The sequence below is a fragment of the Xiphophorus hellerii genome, chromosome 4, assembly GCF_003331165.1.
Source record: "Xiphophorus hellerii strain 12219 chromosome 4, Xiphophorus_hellerii-4.1, whole genome shotgun sequence".
Lineage (NCBI taxonomy): Eukaryota > Metazoa > Chordata > Actinopteri > Cyprinodontiformes > Poeciliidae > Xiphophorus > Xiphophorus hellerii.
In genome coordinates, this window is record NC_045675.1 from 23,963,192 (window position 1) to 23,979,167 (window position 15,976).

General features: G+C 39.9%; 2 protein-coding genes across 2 annotated transcripts; one reads left to right on the top strand and one right to left on the bottom strand.

Moving 5' to 3' along the window:
* Positions 1-60: 60 nt before the first annotated feature.
* Positions 61-8,526, top strand: LOC116718914 (very long-chain acyl-CoA synthetase-like). The gene is made up of 10 exons (XM_032561207.1): positions 61-641; positions 1,564-1,773; positions 1,884-2,042; positions 2,426-2,550; positions 5,169-5,363; positions 5,507-5,597; positions 5,677-5,875; positions 6,612-6,709; positions 6,954-7,084; positions 7,171-8,526. Exons 1-10 carry the CDS (start codon positions 176-178, stop codon positions 7,342-7,344), a joined length of 1,848 nt encoding a protein of 615 aa, XP_032417098.1. The 5' UTR covers positions 61-175; the 3' UTR covers positions 7,345-8,526.
* A 294-nt stretch (positions 8,527-8,820) lies between these two features.
* On the bottom strand, positions 8,821-12,854 carry hdc (histidine decarboxylase). The gene is made up of 12 exons (XM_032561206.1): positions 12,769-12,854; positions 12,451-12,623; positions 12,229-12,342; positions 12,021-12,143; positions 11,793-11,930; positions 11,562-11,705; positions 10,831-10,897; positions 10,566-10,728; positions 10,350-10,440; positions 10,166-10,264; positions 9,942-10,043; positions 8,821-9,718 (listed from the first exon to the last, which is right to left on the bottom strand). Exons 1-12 carry the CDS (start codon positions 12,794-12,796, stop codon positions 8,948-8,950), a joined length of 2,013 nt encoding a protein of 670 aa, XP_032417097.1. The 5' UTR covers positions 12,797-12,854; the 3' UTR covers positions 8,821-8,947.
* Between the last annotated feature and the right edge of the window lie 3,122 nt (positions 12,855-15,976).

Sequence of the window (15,976 nt, forward strand, 5' to 3'; positions counted from 1 at the left end):
TTCAGCAGCGGTTTGTAAATGAAAAACTTATGTGGACCCTTTTTTTTTTTTTTTCTTACAACCAGAAGAGGGAGAAGTTGGGCAAAGTTCAGGAGGCGTAAACGAGTCAGAACTTTTCACTGCAGTGTTTGAGGCTCTCTCAACCCTCAGGACTGAGTCTGTAATCCGGAGCACAATGATTGCATACATCCTGTTTACCGTTTTGGCAATTTTGCCATTGTTCATCTATTTGCGAAATCCATATTTTCTGGGAGATCTAAGATACGCGGTCACTGCAATTCGCATCGGCATGCGAATGGGCAAAATCAAGAAGAACTTTTCCAGCATGCTGGACTGCTTCTTGGATAGAGCGAAGAAGCATCCAGAAAAGACTTTTCTGATCTTCGAGGAGAGCTCCTACACGTACAGCCAGGCCGACAGGGAGAGCAACAAAGTGGCCAGGGCTCTGTCGACGCACGCCCAGCTGAAAGAGGGGGACACAGCCGCGCTGTTTCTGGGCAACGAGCCGCAGTTTGTGTGGCTCTGGTTGGGTCTGGCCAAGCTGGGCTGCGTGGCGTCGCTCCTCAACTCCAACATCAGGTCCAAGTCTCTGGTGCACTGCTTCTCCTGCTGCGAAGCCAAGGTCCTCATCGCCGGTGCTGGTAAGCTGGAGCCACTTTTCAGAGGGGTCCATTTGTAGAATTTCTGCAGTTTATTTTTTTGTGTGTCCCATTTTTTATTGTCACGTGACTTGCTCAGAAATGAGTGATTTTGTTCAATGAGCTTTCTTTGTTCCTGTTTTTGAGTGTCTATTGAAGCCGGTGCTAATGTTGTAACGGATTTGTGTTTATTTCGACACAAACAGAACATGAACTAACTATTGAAATTAGTTAGACTATGATTCTCAAACTGTGGGCCGAGTTCCTCCTGTGGTACGTGCTTCTATAGTGTTGTGTTCCTGTTAAGTTTGATCTTGGGTCTGGGAGTAATATTAAGCCCAACCTAATTTTGCTCCAGTTTGCAGCTGGAAAACACTGTTATTAGCGACACAAGCTAATAACATTGTATTTCTTTGAATTTTGACCTTTAAATCACTAACATAATGTTCACTAATGGAGCTTGTAGAATATGTGTGATTTGAGACACAAATGTTTAGAAAACAAGATAAAAAATATTTTTTTTATCTTTATTTGGGCATCAAATTATATTCAAGGTGGCCATGTTGGATTTTTCAAGTCTCCACTTGAAATTTTGACTTCTGACTTGTCATACAAACCATTGTCAGAAAAAAAAACAGAATGCGTAGTTTAACTGCATTGTTCAACCAAATATACAATGGCAATAAACACGATTTTTTTTTTTCACTCGGAAAAGTGCTGTTAATAGTTTATACTGGCATAAATGTCACGTCTGTTGTGCAGTTTCCTGTTTGCTCTCCCCCGCCCCTTTGTGTCACAGACAATAAATCAAATAATTTTAGATTAAACTACATTTGCAATATTTGGATTTATTCGTAACTTTCTTGAGAACTACCGTTCATATTTGCACAGAGCTCCAATGCCACTTTTATTCTCTTTCTCTGAGACTTGCGAGGAGCCGTAGAAGAGGTTTTGCCAGCTCTGAGAGAGCAGGGCATCCGCGTGTTTATCCTCAGCGACCACAGTGACGTAGAAGGCATCGAAAGCCTCTCCGATAAGCTCGAGAAGACCTGTGACGAGCCTCTGTCGCCGCAGCTGAGGGCAAACATCAACCTCAAAACTCCGGCGCTCTACATCTACACGTCGGGGACCACGGGTAATCAGCCGTCCTCGTCTGACCTTGACCTGTTTGTTCTGTAGCGTTTCTCGCTGCTTGTGGCCTTGAACTACACATAAAAGGCTTTTAATGGCAATGTTATCTTTTAGGACTTCCCAAGGCAGCTGTAGTTAACCACGAGAGGGTATGGATGTCATCTTTTCTCCAGGCTATGGTTGGTGTGCACTCCAGCGATGTTCTCTATTTGTACCTGCCTCTCTATCACACCTCTGGTTTTCTGATGGGACTCTGCGGAGCCATAGAGCGAGGTAATTCATGAGAGACTTAAATCAGACATGTCGTCTATGACAATGAAAGAGTCGATGAGTGAACCATGAGTAGCTAGAGCGTAAAATGTGGAGAAGAAGCTAAAAGAAAGTTAATTATCTTAAATCAATAGCTTAAAAATGTGACAATGTCCTGTAGCTATTTAGTCATTGACTGTTCGCTGCTCTGCGTCCATGATGATATCAAGCTTATGAAAGGTTAAACCAATATACGTGACCTCAAGTAAGGAGCAATCTGGTTCTGGTTTCCAATGTTCGTGTTTGAAGGACTCAAAGCTCAGTTTACAAACTTATAAACACTACTGAGCCCTCAGCTAGCCCCGTGTCTCCTTTTCTGCTGATATCTGTGCATCTTCCTTTTGCAGGCATCACTGTGGTTTTGAGACGGAAATTCTCCGTTTCCAACTTCTGGAATGACTGCAGAAAGCACAATGTGACCGCCATTCAGTACATAGGAGAGATCATCCGTTACCTGTGCAACACACCGAAGGTAAACATTAGTTTGACATCACATGATCCCTAAAGATCTTTATTAATTCTGCTGAATTCAGAGCACATTTAGATCAAGCAGCAGACCCAACCTTCTTTAAAAAGTTTCGTCATTGCTTAAATATCCAAGAACTTGGATAATTTAATCATCTCCCCAACAGTGGAGAAGAATGACTCTCTTTCAACAGGAAGAAACCTCCAGCATAACCAGACAAGAATCACGTCTGTTATTAACAGAATAACATTATGTTAAAGATATTTGCCATTTCTCAGATTTCGTCTACCTGAGAAATGGCAAAAAATTGGGTTTTGGTCCAATTTAAATGCTTCAGTCAATCATGTGAATTTGAATGCTAGATAACCTAAAAAGATAAAGAAAAGGTTATATTTTTCTCTTAGAATATCATGACAATGTGATTAACCCCTTTTTAGGGGGCTGATCTCACTTATTTTAGCTAAACCCAGTCTGATTATTGCAAGACTCCATCCATCCATTTTCTAACACCCTTGTCCCTAGTGGGGTCAGGAGGGCTGCTGGTGCCCATCTCCAGCTAACGTTGTGGGTGAGAGGTGGGGTTCACCCTGGACAGGTCGCCAGTCTGCAACACAGAGACAGACAGGACAAACAACCACACACACACTCACACCTAGGGAGAATTTAGAGAGACCAATTGACCTGACAGTCATGTTTTTGGACTGTGGGAGGAAGTCAGAGTGCCCGGAGAGAACCCATGCATGCACAGGGAGAACATGCAAACTCCATGCAGAAATACCCCGGGCCGGGAATCGAACCCAGGACCTGCAAGTCTTGCCCATTGCAAGACTCATTAAATAAAATAAAAGTAAAAAAACTGAACCTGTCTTACATGAAGGAGGCTAAAAACATTCAAAAAGCAACACAGTTTGGAAGGCAAGAACAGACTAGAAACAAAGCTGAGTCACAAGCAGTTGGTAGGTTTGATACTCTAGTATTAGATTTATTAGTTTCTTTTTCATCGGATGGTTTGGACGTTTCATTTTTCCTTAATAAATGAGATCACAATTTCAAAACCTCTAGCTCTCTAGCAAGTTAGCTAGCTTTAGCTATTTACTCGTGTTTGTGTGAAATTAAGATTTGTTTGATAACCTGAAAACATTTAAATTACATTTAAAAACCAGTAGAAATATAAAAGGAGCTGGCCTACACATACAGGAGCACTGCGTTAAGAGTGCCGTGTGGTTGAGGACCCAGTGGAAGGGGCTTGTTGACACTGATATATTGGGAGGGATGTGAAAAGCAGGGAGAGTTTATGACTGCAACAGCCTGGTGTGAGAAGCTTGTCCTCAGCCTGGTGGAGCCAGCCTGTGGGCACATTGTGACAGAGACCAGGAGGCCAGACAGGGGCGGGTTGTGTTGTTTATGAGGTCGGCTGCTTTCCTGTTGATTTCACTCTCTGTATTCTCTGTACAACACAGGGTTTTTCTTTTCCTTACAGTGTAGCAATGCAGCTAACCAGGATGGATTCAATAGGGATGTAGAATCCTTGCTGATAATTTCTTAGCCTTTGAGCCATTAGTTGTTGATATGTGAAAGTTTTGTTTCTTATGTTTAATTATTATAATGTTTCCTTTTCTTAATGCTTTTCCCTGCCATTTTACACGTTCGAAATAAAGATTTGCTTTCATTTTATTTCATATATCTTACAGCCAATCAATCAATCAATCAATCAATCAATCAATCAATCAATCAATCAATCAATCAATCAATCAATCAATCAATCAATCAATCAATCAATCAATCACATTTATTCAGACACAATTATGGTCCGTAAAAAAACAAGAAACAGACAGAACGACAACAAGAACAATAAAAATAAAATAATCATCTACTGCCATATAAACTAAGGCACCAGTGACTCTACAAACCAGAGAAAAACCTCACTGAGTTTTGAACAGAATTGGTCAACGTGTGAATGATGCTGTACACAGTCTGTTAACCTACACATACATCTGTACGTAATGTTTCAAAGCACAGCAGCACAAGTTGGTACATTGACATTTACAAACGTCTGATTGGCTCTACTCCATCGCTGCATCCTCAGGCCATCATTGTAAGAGACCTGAAATTTATGCATATTGCTTTTTCTGTATGCATAAAGATTGAAGAGCCAGATTGAAGAAACACAAACATCTTATTAAAATTCCCGGAAAAAAAGCACAAATAAGCTTTGTAAACTCAGCAGCACTAAATAGCTAAGTAGCAAATGCACAACTTTTCATTTATGACTTTTGAACCACATCATGCTTGCCAGAAAGTGTAAGAACAAAATAAAATCCAAATTTTTTTCTCTATTCAAAAGATTTATTTAATTTCTATTCAGGCCAGTTTATCTAAATAACCTGAATTGAATTACTATAGTCACTTTAAAAAAGCTATTAAAATTCGAGATGCTATGTTTACAATACTGTATTCTTGTTCACGCGCTGTCCGATTTCTCATTTTAATTTGTCCAACAACATGGCGATACATTTTATAAGCCACTAAAATGACAACACCTAACTCTGCTCTTGCATCAGCGTGCAACATTGCTCGTAAAGATGTTTTATTTGTGTCTGATCTCTCCTTCACCCTCCCCTCAGAAAGACAATGACAAGGATCATAAAGTGAGACTGGCTCTGGGGAACGGGATAAGGTCGGACACCTGGGTTGACTTCCTGCAGCGGTTTGGGAACGTTCGCATCTGCGAATGCTATGGAGCGACAGAATCCAATGTTGGATTTGTCAACTACGTTGGAAAAGTTGGGGCCATCGGCAGAGAGCATTTTCTCTACAAGGTGAGAAATTAGCATCAAATGTGTACATGTATGTTGTTTGTGCTTGTCAAATTTTTATCTTTACAAGATACATTATCATATACATTCAAATTGCTGTCAAATGATTTACTATTTTTCATAATAATCTCCCAACTTCTTTTCAGATGTCATTTCCATACGCCCTCATAAGGTATGACACCGAAAAAGAGGAGCCAGTCAGAAACTCCAGAGGATTTTGCATTGAAGTCCCTAAAGGTGAGTTTGTTTACATCCATATCTAACATCCTTCCTTGTCTTTTTTCAAAACGCGTTTTTTTTTTTCTCTAATGTAAAGGCGAAACTGGTCTGCTGGTGGGGAAGATAGGACAGAAAACCCCTTTCTATGGCTATGCCAAGAACAAACAGCAGACGGAGAAGAAGAAGCTGCGAGACGTCTTTGAGCAGGGAGACCTCTACTTTAACAGCGGCGACCTATTAAGGATAGACGAGGAGGGATTTGTCTACTTTCAGGACCGCATTGGAGACACTTTCAGGTCCGTGGCAGGGACAAAATGGAAAAATCTATACAGATGGACACTAAGAGAAGACAATGAGTCTATGAAGACAGAATCAAAGTTGGTTAATTGATAGTGTTTACCACCAAAACAGTTGCTCTTTTTGGTGAAATCATATTTAATGCTCTTGTAACACTGATGGTATCACAATTTCAATGAGAACATATAGATGTATAATTCTAATGATCTTGATACAGAGATTTCTGGCTGATATCTTGTGTTAGTTTTTTGTTGTGTTTGTGAATCAGGAATTCTTGTCAGCAGTTTGTAGGCAGGGTTTAAATATTCTGCATCCGAGCCTGGCCTGTTGGTTATACTTATAGTAGACAGGCATAATGGACACATGAGATCATCTTTCGTCATTATTTTTCCAGATCTGAACATGATTAAGGCACAAAAAGGTCTAATGTAAAAGTGGTATCAGCTGGTATAAGTGTTTGTAAGCTAGTTTTCACTTAAAATACTACTATTTTCTGAGGCCTGAGTTGTCTGAGGTAGAATATATCATTGTTGAAATTGGAATTTTTTTTCAGTAATCTAACCACTCTATGGGAGACATTAGCTGTTGAGAAATTTAAATATTTGACTTTTTGCTTTATTGATTACTCTCCAGGTGTAATAGTTTTCACAATACTGGATTATTTTTTTTTTTATTATTCCACCAACTTGCAGCTAACTTTTGCATGTGCTCAGGCTGTGTTGTCGTCTTGTGCAGGTGGAAAGGAGAAAACGTGGCAACCACAGAGGTGGCTGATCATTTACTAACAGTGGATTTTATTGAGGAGGCTAATGTTTACGGTGTGAAGGTGCCAGGTAACTTTTACGTCATTACTACCCATTTCACAACTTTGTAAATAGAAATATAGATTTCTGTTTTTAACTGGGCAAGAATATGTATATTTGTTTTATCATTGTAGCACATCAAGTAGAAAGTAATGAAAAAATTTAATATGACTTCTGAGGATACCTTTTCTACCATTGTTGGAAAAGTTGTTCTCCAGTTAAAGATTTATGGCTTAATAAAGTTGTTTTTTTCACATTGACTGGGACTGATTAGGGCACGAAGGAAGGATTGGAATGGCGGCGCTGAAGCTGAAAGAAAACACTGACTTTGATGGCACAGCTATATATCAGCACGTTAAAAACTACCTGCCCAGCTACGCCAGGCCACGTTTCTTACGGATCCAGGTAACCCAATGGAGAGAGAAAGACGCAAAACGTTTGTCAAATCAACTTAAAAATTCTCATAGTGCCAACAATTGTTCCTGGGACAGGATGCTGTAGCGGTGACTGGGACATTCAAGCAGCTGAAGGCGAAACTGGCTGAGGAGGGTTTTGACCTTGCCGTCATCCAAGACCCTTTGTTTTTCCTGGAGGACGGTAAAGGCTACGTACCCATGACTCAGGAGATTCTCACCGCCATCACAGAGGGAACGCTTAAGCTCTGAACGAGTCGACTCACGTATCTGATTTTATACGTTTTAGGTAATATAGGCTGCAGAGTAATGCAAAATGACCAATTCATTGAGCGCATTTACAAAGGGTGAAAGGGAAAATATTTCACACAGGAATATTTCATAGATTATAGTTGTTCTTTTTATATATAATTCAAACGTAAATAAAACATTTTTTAAATAAATCCAGTTCATATTTAATTTATAATTTCGTATTATTTATTTCCCCAATTTACAACGGATATCTGAAGGCAATTTGCAAAACAAAGGATTCAAACAAACTTCCAGCAGAACCAGGCTAAGTATGAGCATCCATTTTCAGCAACTAAGTTTTGAGAGGACATGTGGGAGACACTGAACCCCTGAGCCAGGAGTTTATTTATATATGGCAAAATAAAGCAAGAAAAAAACAAACATAGCAGTTCCTCCCTAAATGATAAATATAACCTTCTGTATATTTAGTTATTGGTAGTGTCACGACTGGCGTCGTAAAATTAATCATGCAAACGTGAGTGTGCAGGTGCCCGTCCCTGATTGGCTCCCAGAAGACACCGGAGACGTCCAATTGGTGGCCTCCCGGAGGTGACGGATGTAAAAGCTGGAGACGAGGACTTCCTGCCATCCAGCCTCAGCTCATCTCAACCGGTCACACTGTTGGTCTGTGAACCCCTTGTAAAGTTCTTGGAATTGTAGGAGTGAGCTGCCGTTTATGTTTCCTTAGTTTTCTCATGTTTTTCTTAATTAGGGAGGTAAGTTTTTGTCATTTGGTTTATTTACTTTCAATTAGGTAATTTGGTTAATATTCAGCTACTTTCCTTTTGTTTGTTTTCGGAATTTGCTCACTCTGAAGCCATATGCTCCACTTGTTGTAACACCTCAATCAAAAATACATCTTTTTAAAATAAATAACATTATAAAATGTTCAACTTCATGTGTGTTGGCTTCTTGGGATCTGAAGAGGATGGATCCTTCATGTTATGATCTGGCCACCCCTAGACGGGTCGTAACAGCAGAAATAGCTTTGTCAACGACTTGGTTCAGTAAAAAAATAGGCTAGACACAAAAAACTGAGTTAGAAATACTTTCTGTGATACAGAAAACGTTAAAGTATAGAAAGAACATGTCAGCTTTAGCTCCATTCCTGGCTCAGTCAAAATAAATAAAAGGTTGATAACTGTGGCATTGATCCACGAGTCATTTCTATAATAATGAAACACAAAGAGTTATGGTACATAATTAATGGCATTAGAAGTTCGAGCTGTGACTCAATTCAGATAAATCAAACAACCAAACAAAAAAACTGGTTAAACTCAGATGAACTAAGTCAGAAGTACTTTCTATTGTCTAAAGAAAGAAATAGTGTACTCTATAACAACTGAGAAACAAAAAACATGTATGCGTACAGTTAATGCTAGTTATGGCTCCATCTACGACTCGAGACGACTTTGTTAAACCAAAGTGAAACTCAGAAACGGTGAGCGGGGTGTACTTTTATTGGAAATAAAAACAAAGAAGACACAAAGTGTACAAAAATGTAATTTTGTTGACATTGTTGAAGGTTGTGAGCTGACTGAATTGCTGCTCATTGATTTGAGAGTTATTGAGGTTCAGCACCATTGGCACTGTCCAGTGGAGAGGTAGAAGGCATGTTTGCAGCAGGAGAAGAGAGCATGCAGTTCACCCTCCTGCAGCTGGAGGAGAGGGGTTTTTGACTGGCGTGCGCGACCTTCAGAGGGCAGTTTACCGGGTGCCTGCTGCACTGGGCCCACTGGTTGCAGAAACTGGGAACACTGTAGAACTTTGTAAGCTTTTTCAGGACCTGTTTCCCCGGAAGACTTGAAGGCATCTCGACGAGTGTCGACACAGGGCCGGATTCTGTGGTTGACAGCACGGGGAGGCCGTGTGCTCCATCCTTCAGACCAGGTGTCGTTTCACAGTCAAAGCTAAACAGCGCCCAGTAGGGCAGGGGCTCGCTGCTGCAGCTGAGGGAGCGCATCGGCCTTCTGGGTCGATTCCAAGCTTTGTCGATCCACAGATCTATCTGAGCTTTCTCTAGCTGGGTGACAACATCTTCCTTTTCGTCAGCCATGGCGTCCAGGTGGGGATCTGGATTCTCTTCTTTCCCTGCCGCCTTTGGCTCGCCGGATCTCAGCTGGTCAGCTTTGTTGAAGCCGTGCTTCTCAGCGAGCAGAGTGGTAGCAGTTTTAGAAATAAAGGCCCAGTCCTTGAGGATATCATCTGCCGTGGTGAACTGTGACGTCACTGTGAACCGAATGATGCGTTTTGTGTGGATTTCTGCTGGGATGAGGTACATGGTGCCAGAACGGGTCAGTCTCCTCAGCAGCTCCTGGGTCAAAGCATTTCCTCCCTGGGATAAAAATAAAGAATACCAGCATGTGCAATAAAAATAGTTGAAGAGCTAAATCTATTTCAAACCTTTCTTGCTAAGCAGTATTGCTTGACCCTTTGACCAAGGTGTGATTGGGACATTCATGCAACTCGCCAGTAATTAACCAATGGGCATGTTGCCTCACACAAAAGATAAATTTTCTTTTAGCACATCTTTATTGTTTGGTGTCATGTTTGCATACTTTCAGACAGAAAACCACCAAGCCAAGATGTCTCTCAGCGGGAACCTCAAAATTTGGGTCACTCCTTATGTGAGACTCCAAGAGTTTCGCCATCTCAATGCCCTAAAACAGAAAAGAAATATGTTCCTCAACCTCCACTAAGTGGATAGTTTCACATTTATTTTGTTCAATATAAGATATCTGTTCCATAATTGTTCACAATCGAAGAGCGTAAAGTCACTTGCATGTCTGACATGAGCCTGGAGGTTTTTCAGCCCAAAGGAGCGCATGACGAACCAAAGCTTCAGAGATCGGAAACGCCGGCTGAGGGGAATTTGCCAGTGCTGGAGGTCAGGAGGAAAAGAAGTGTTACTGGACAAAGAAGCTACTGAAGGTTTGACTTTGTGAAAAATGCGATGATTCTGGTACCATAAAGTCTGTGGCTGCCCGCGAGTTTTCATGTCTGAGGTAGACGGGATCCACACTGAAGGTCTGCTGGAGTTTATGTTTGTTCTTTACCCTAAAGAAAAGCAATTGATTCCATCATCTTCACTCAAAACATCTGATTGATTCCCCCTCCACCCCCCCGCTTTGAAGTATAAAATGTTAATTTGATTCTGAGGGTGAGATAGTGTTCTGACTCACCAGAAAGCTGTGCAGTCAAAGTGAACCATCATCCACTTAGAAGGGTTGAAAACAAAAGACTGTGCAAACTCAATGCCCTCCAGGGACCAGCGTAGCTCCGGACAGAAGTAGGCTGAGCCGGCATAGGCAGCATCAACATGAAGCCAGAGTCCCTCTTCTTCACCTGTGTTTAAAAAAATTTATTATTTCCATCACTGCGGGTGATGCAAAAACACAACTTTTGTCTCATCGATGATATATTTTGAAGTGAAGCTTGGAGACTCACAGATTGGTCCCAGTTCGGAGAGCTTGTCGAATGCACACACTCCTGTCGTTCCTAGAGTTGAACACAGCTGAACAGGAGAGAAACCAGATCACAGAGAGATGTGTCAGGAAATGTTACTGCAATTAATTTACCTAATTATTAACAATATATTCCTGTCTATTTGTGACTTTTGTATTGTTTTTTAAATTTGCTTTTCTTAGTGACGGATGCTTCCAGTGCCTCTCTAGGTTTTGATCTTTTATATTCTAAGAGGTGAAATGTTCTATTTCTTAAAAAATATCCTCCTTCTTTTTTTTTTCTTAGTGTTTTGGGCAAATGATCCAAAGCAGATCTTGCTTTGGATATGGCTACTCAAACACACATGAAGTTATTAATACAGCACTAAAATACAATTTATAGTTGCTAAATAAATCGTGTTATTTGTTTACTGGGTGTTGGTTTCACATTTTAAAGAAACCATAGACATTCAAAAAGAGATATGAGAAACAATGAATTCCCTGGTTAAAACACTGCCAAAATTAACATTTTATGACTTTTCTTGACTGCACTTGATTGTGCTCAATGCAGAATAATCAATATGCTTTAAATTATTTTAAATAATTACAAAGTGTACACTGTGACTTTCTACTTAAAGAACTCAAAACGCTCTAAATATGTTAAAAAACATAAAACTCCAGTGACTTTTCCTCACCAAAACTCACCAAAGCATCAACAAAATGTTTAAACTATACCATGAAAGGAACGAGGCCCCGTCTCCTGTCCTCTTGAATGGCTTGCTTCAGAGTTTCTCCTCTCAGAGACAGCTTCTCGTCTGCGGGAAGAAACCTGATCTTCACCAGAGCGATCAGACCTGCCTTCTCGACTGACGAATGGGCCTGCAAGAGCAGCCACAAAACAAGTCCTGGTTTGTTTCAACAGATCAATGATGGGGCAGTCGCTGACAGAGAGGAGGCAACGTGGACCTGGTCTGAAGCGTAGGCCACCAGTGTTGAGTTGAGAACAGAGTCGTCCACTTCCTGGTCCAGCTCGGTCTTCAGCTGCAGGATTTTGTCCTTCCGAGCCGCCAGAAGAGCAACTAGTGTCCCCTCACTGACTGTGCTCTAGGAGTTGTTAGATCGAAGGGGGAAGGGGGGGAATCGTGAGGTCCAGGCAAAAGCAGAGGATTCAAAATGGAAAATGCAGTCGCAAACCTGCAGCAGACCTCCACCCATGCTGTCAGGATGATGATGCAGGAAGAAAAAGGGAAGACCCAGCGCTTTGCACAACCAGTCCATCACATTCATTTCCAGCTCTGTGCAGGCTGGGCTGGAGGCCTGTGTTGACAGAAGGTCAGAATCAGAATTACGTAAGACACACAGCCTCCACTTTGGAGGGTTGTGTGTCGTGCTGCGCTCTTACCCAACTGAATCCCACACAATTGATGGCGTCGGCTAACATGTCCCCCAACATGGAGGGCCATGAGGTCAGACTGGGATAATAGGCGTGCATGTGAGGGCTCTGCCAGTGAACCATCTGAACAAAAACAGAAGAAAACACTCAAACTGCTGAATTAAGTGCATAATCTTTTTTTTGTTTTGTTTTAACATTTGTTAGCACGACGGGCAGTGACAGAAATTTTACCCCAGGCATGATGACTTTCTCAACGTCGTTGAAGATGTCCTCCCAGTCCTCCGGTTCGGTCGGCGCAGCGTCAGGAAGCAGCTCCCTCATGTAGCCGGGCTTCACGTCTGGGATGACTCTCCTCTCCCTGATAGAGCTCAGGTACTTTGTGATGTAGTCCACCAGCTCCTTACCTGCACAGTAACATACACTGAAATCACACTGATGTCCCCAGTTGTATTTTTTTATTATTTCATTTTTTTACAAATTTCCAGCTGACTTTGCATGCTTATTTATCATGAAATGGAGTAAATGCCGTAAAAGAGAGCCTGAGGTTACCTCTGCGATTGTATTCCTCAACCTGCATTTTTGGAGACGAGTCCTCTCTTTAACTGAGCAGAGCTACAAATGGCTGCAGAGATGTGTTGTGTACTCGGCATCAGGGATCACAGGACTATATAGACGTCGTTGTGAGGAACACGCCCTGAGTAAATGACGCAACTGAACCATCAAACAGATGCTTTTCATGTGTTATTCTAGTCATCCTAGATTTCTACCTTTACTTGTGACTTAGCTCTATGAGTATTGAAGCATTTGTGTGTGCTACTTCGAAAATGTAAGCTCAGACAAAATATTTGGTACATAAAAATAACAGTATTTCTGCAATGAAATATATACATATATATACATTTATTTTTTAACTTGGAAAATATTTTTCCAAGTAAAAAATGTTTTACTTTTTACTTGGAAAAAGTAAAACATTTTCTAAGTGTTTTACTTGGAAAAAGTAAAACATTTTCCAAGTAAAACATTTTCCATGTATTCCAAGTAAATACATGAAAATTTTCTCCATTTTCATGTATTTTTCCCCCACGAAACAAAACTTATCCCCAAACAAAGATCATTATCTTATAAAGAAAAAAGATCCTTAAAAAAAAGGGGGAAAGAAAACTATCCAAATTAACCTGGCCCTGTGTGGAGATGTAACCCCTTGTTAACTTATATTAACTATTGTTGAGTACATGTTTTGAAAAGTTAGGTTTAATTGCATCAGGCATTACCAGGTCTAATTTTATTCAGTAGACAACGAGATCTCAAAAAATCATCACATTATCCCCAGATATTACTACATGCAACAGTGGTTCATCTTTATTAAAAACCATAAGTTTTAAGCTGCTTAATTCACAGTGTTTCATCCTACCCTGCTTTCCTATTATGTTCTTCCTCCAATTCCCAGGTTACCTTTGTTTTTCCTCAAACCATTTTACCGTACCCTCCTGGTTTTTGTCTCTACATTCCCTGGTCATTCATTGTTACGCCCCCGAACCCAGCTAATGCTGAGACTCCATTGAATCACAGTGAGAAGCATTATTCATAAATGGAGAGAACACAGAAGAAGGGCAGACATTCCAGGACCATCAACAACTCATCCAGAAAATCACAAAGGATCCCGAACAAGATCTGAAGCTCATTTGAGGCCTCCTTTGACCCAGTTGGGTCAGAGTTCATAACACAACAAGAGTATGGGCGTGTTAGATTTCCAAGTTTAAAACCATAAAGCCCATAAATGCACTCCCCTACTGTGCAAAAACATTTTCATGATTCCCCAAACTTTTTTGAAATTATTCTCTGCACAGTTGTCTGACACGAAACTGACAAAACATTTTAGAAAATGCGATTCCGACAGCTGTGGAAGTGTGATGGTCTGGGTGTGCTCTGCTGCTTCAGTAACTGGGTTCATTTTACACCAAAACAGAAGAAAAGAAAATGGCTACGGTACAGCAGTACTGACGTTTTCACATCTTGCCTAAATGCTGTTCCAAAACATTGTTTCAGCATCTATAAGAGCCGATGAATGTACAAACCAGACAAAAGTGAGACGCAGGCGACATTATGCAAAATAAATGAACAAAGAACAAACAATGAATTGTACAAAGATGACCAGACCAAAACCATCACATGTCGCAACTTATCAATGGCTTTTAAACGGCATGACAAAAGCTGCAGCATCACCTGGACTGTTCACACACCGGGCCGTTTCCAGGGCTTTGTGCTCGACATGTGATACCACTTACATGATCTGACTAGTGTTTATTCAGGGAGCTCATTCAGTTTCAAGCAAACAGTACTTTGGAAAAAAAAAACACTCAGGAAAATATTTGAGGCATTAAATCCTACATCTTCATTCATCAGGACAGAAACTACTGGTCTAATAAACACACAATGTCATCAGGAACCTTTTTTTATAGAAAGCTTTTTCTCTCTATCATCTGAAAACATTAGGATTTTTTTTTTTTTTTACATATTAGAGTAATGCTATATTTCTTCGTTATCTTATCTCATTGAAAGGACCAGTGTATTTTTAACTTGACCCAACTTTTCATTTGCCCTATATTTAAATTTCTTATAGCTTTTTTTGGGTTTATAAATTAATTGTCAATTTAACACACATGAACTTGGATGAAGTTTGAGTTTGTCTCAAACTTCATTACAGAAATATTTTAAAAAAGTATCTCTGTAACAGAAATGTTTTTTTTTATAGCGCTGCCTAGTCGCTGCTTGCTCATAAATATTCAAACAACTGTTACGTGAAATAGAAAACACTGCGACTATTGTGCCTTTACCCTTTTGTTGCTTCACGTCTGAGAGCCTGATGAAAGCAGGCTGAATTATAACTGCACAATCGAGGACGGACTGCTACTTGGTGACATCAAAGACAAAGTGCTTTACGTTTGGTCCTACTTTGGTTGTTTTATTCAAATAAGCTGATAAAACCTAATTGACATCTGCCTTTATTACAAAGAAAATGTCCATGATTCAGAAGAAATAAAATGTCATTATTTACATTTTTGAGTCAACTTTAGTGGTAATTAAGACAAAAATATAAAAGAAAACAGGAACTGTTCATTACTCGAATGCAATGTAGTATTTAAATCTAAACAAAATACATTTACACAACACTGCAGGTACTTAAGTCACATTGTAAGCCAAATGATCCTACAAATGTACTTCAAGAAAAATATCCACCTGAAAATATTAATGTTAGCAAAACTTAAATTGAAAGGTGAACAGACTAGGGAAATATTATTTTAGGACAAATTCTTAAGGGGTCATTTTATTAAAGCTACATAAATTCCAATAAGTTTCTAAATGGAATAATGTTGATTAGAAAAGTATTTCATTTGTTTGTTCTGTCAGGATTTCTATTCAAACAGATTAGACATTTAAATAACATCTCATTTTCAATGAATTTCTGAATGAAATTAAAAATTGTACATTATTTAATTAATAGGGTTTACCTTATAGCTCATAAATATGGGGGCAAGAAAAAAACACCAAATACTGTTAGCTAAAAAGTTTATTTTAAGTTTTACTCCTACTGTTCAAAGGCTTAAAAATCAGTTGGATTATAATATTTTGGTATGTTTTTCCTTTTGTAAATGGCTACGTTCAGATATGCAGCTGGAATATGGTTATAAAATAATGACTGGAAAAACTGTCTAAACAGTTCTTTCAAACTACAAAGTGAAGAAATTTCACTACAAAG

What these genes read in the sequence shown, in the direction of transcription:
- LOC116718914 (XM_032561207.1), top strand. Translation starts at nt 176, where the DNA reads ATGATTGCATACATCCTGTTTACCGTTTTGGCAATTTTGCCATTGTTC. An exon ending in GGTCCTCATCGCCGGTGCTG is followed by an intron (nt 642 to 1,563) that starts GTAAGCTGGAGC and finishes TCTTTCTCTGAG; the next exon opens with ACTTGCGAGGAGCCGTAGAA. An exon ending in CTGCGGAGCCATAGAGCGAG is followed by an intron (nt 2,043 to 2,425) that starts GTAATTCATGAG and finishes TTCCTTTTGCAG; the next exon opens with GCATCACTGTGGTTTTGAGA.
- hdc (XM_032561206.1), bottom strand. Translation starts at nt 12,796, where the DNA reads ATGCAGGTTGAGGAATACAATCGCAGAG. An exon ending in ATTGTGTGGGATTCAGTTGG is followed by an intron (nt 12,144 to 12,228) that starts GTAAGAGCGCAG and finishes CTGTCAACACAG; the next exon opens with GCCTCCAGCCCAGCCTGCAC. An exon ending in TTTGACTGCACAGCTTTCTG is followed by an intron (nt 10,441 to 10,565) that starts GTGAGTCAGAAC and finishes GCTTTTCTTTAG; the next exon opens with GGTAAAGAACAAACATAAAC.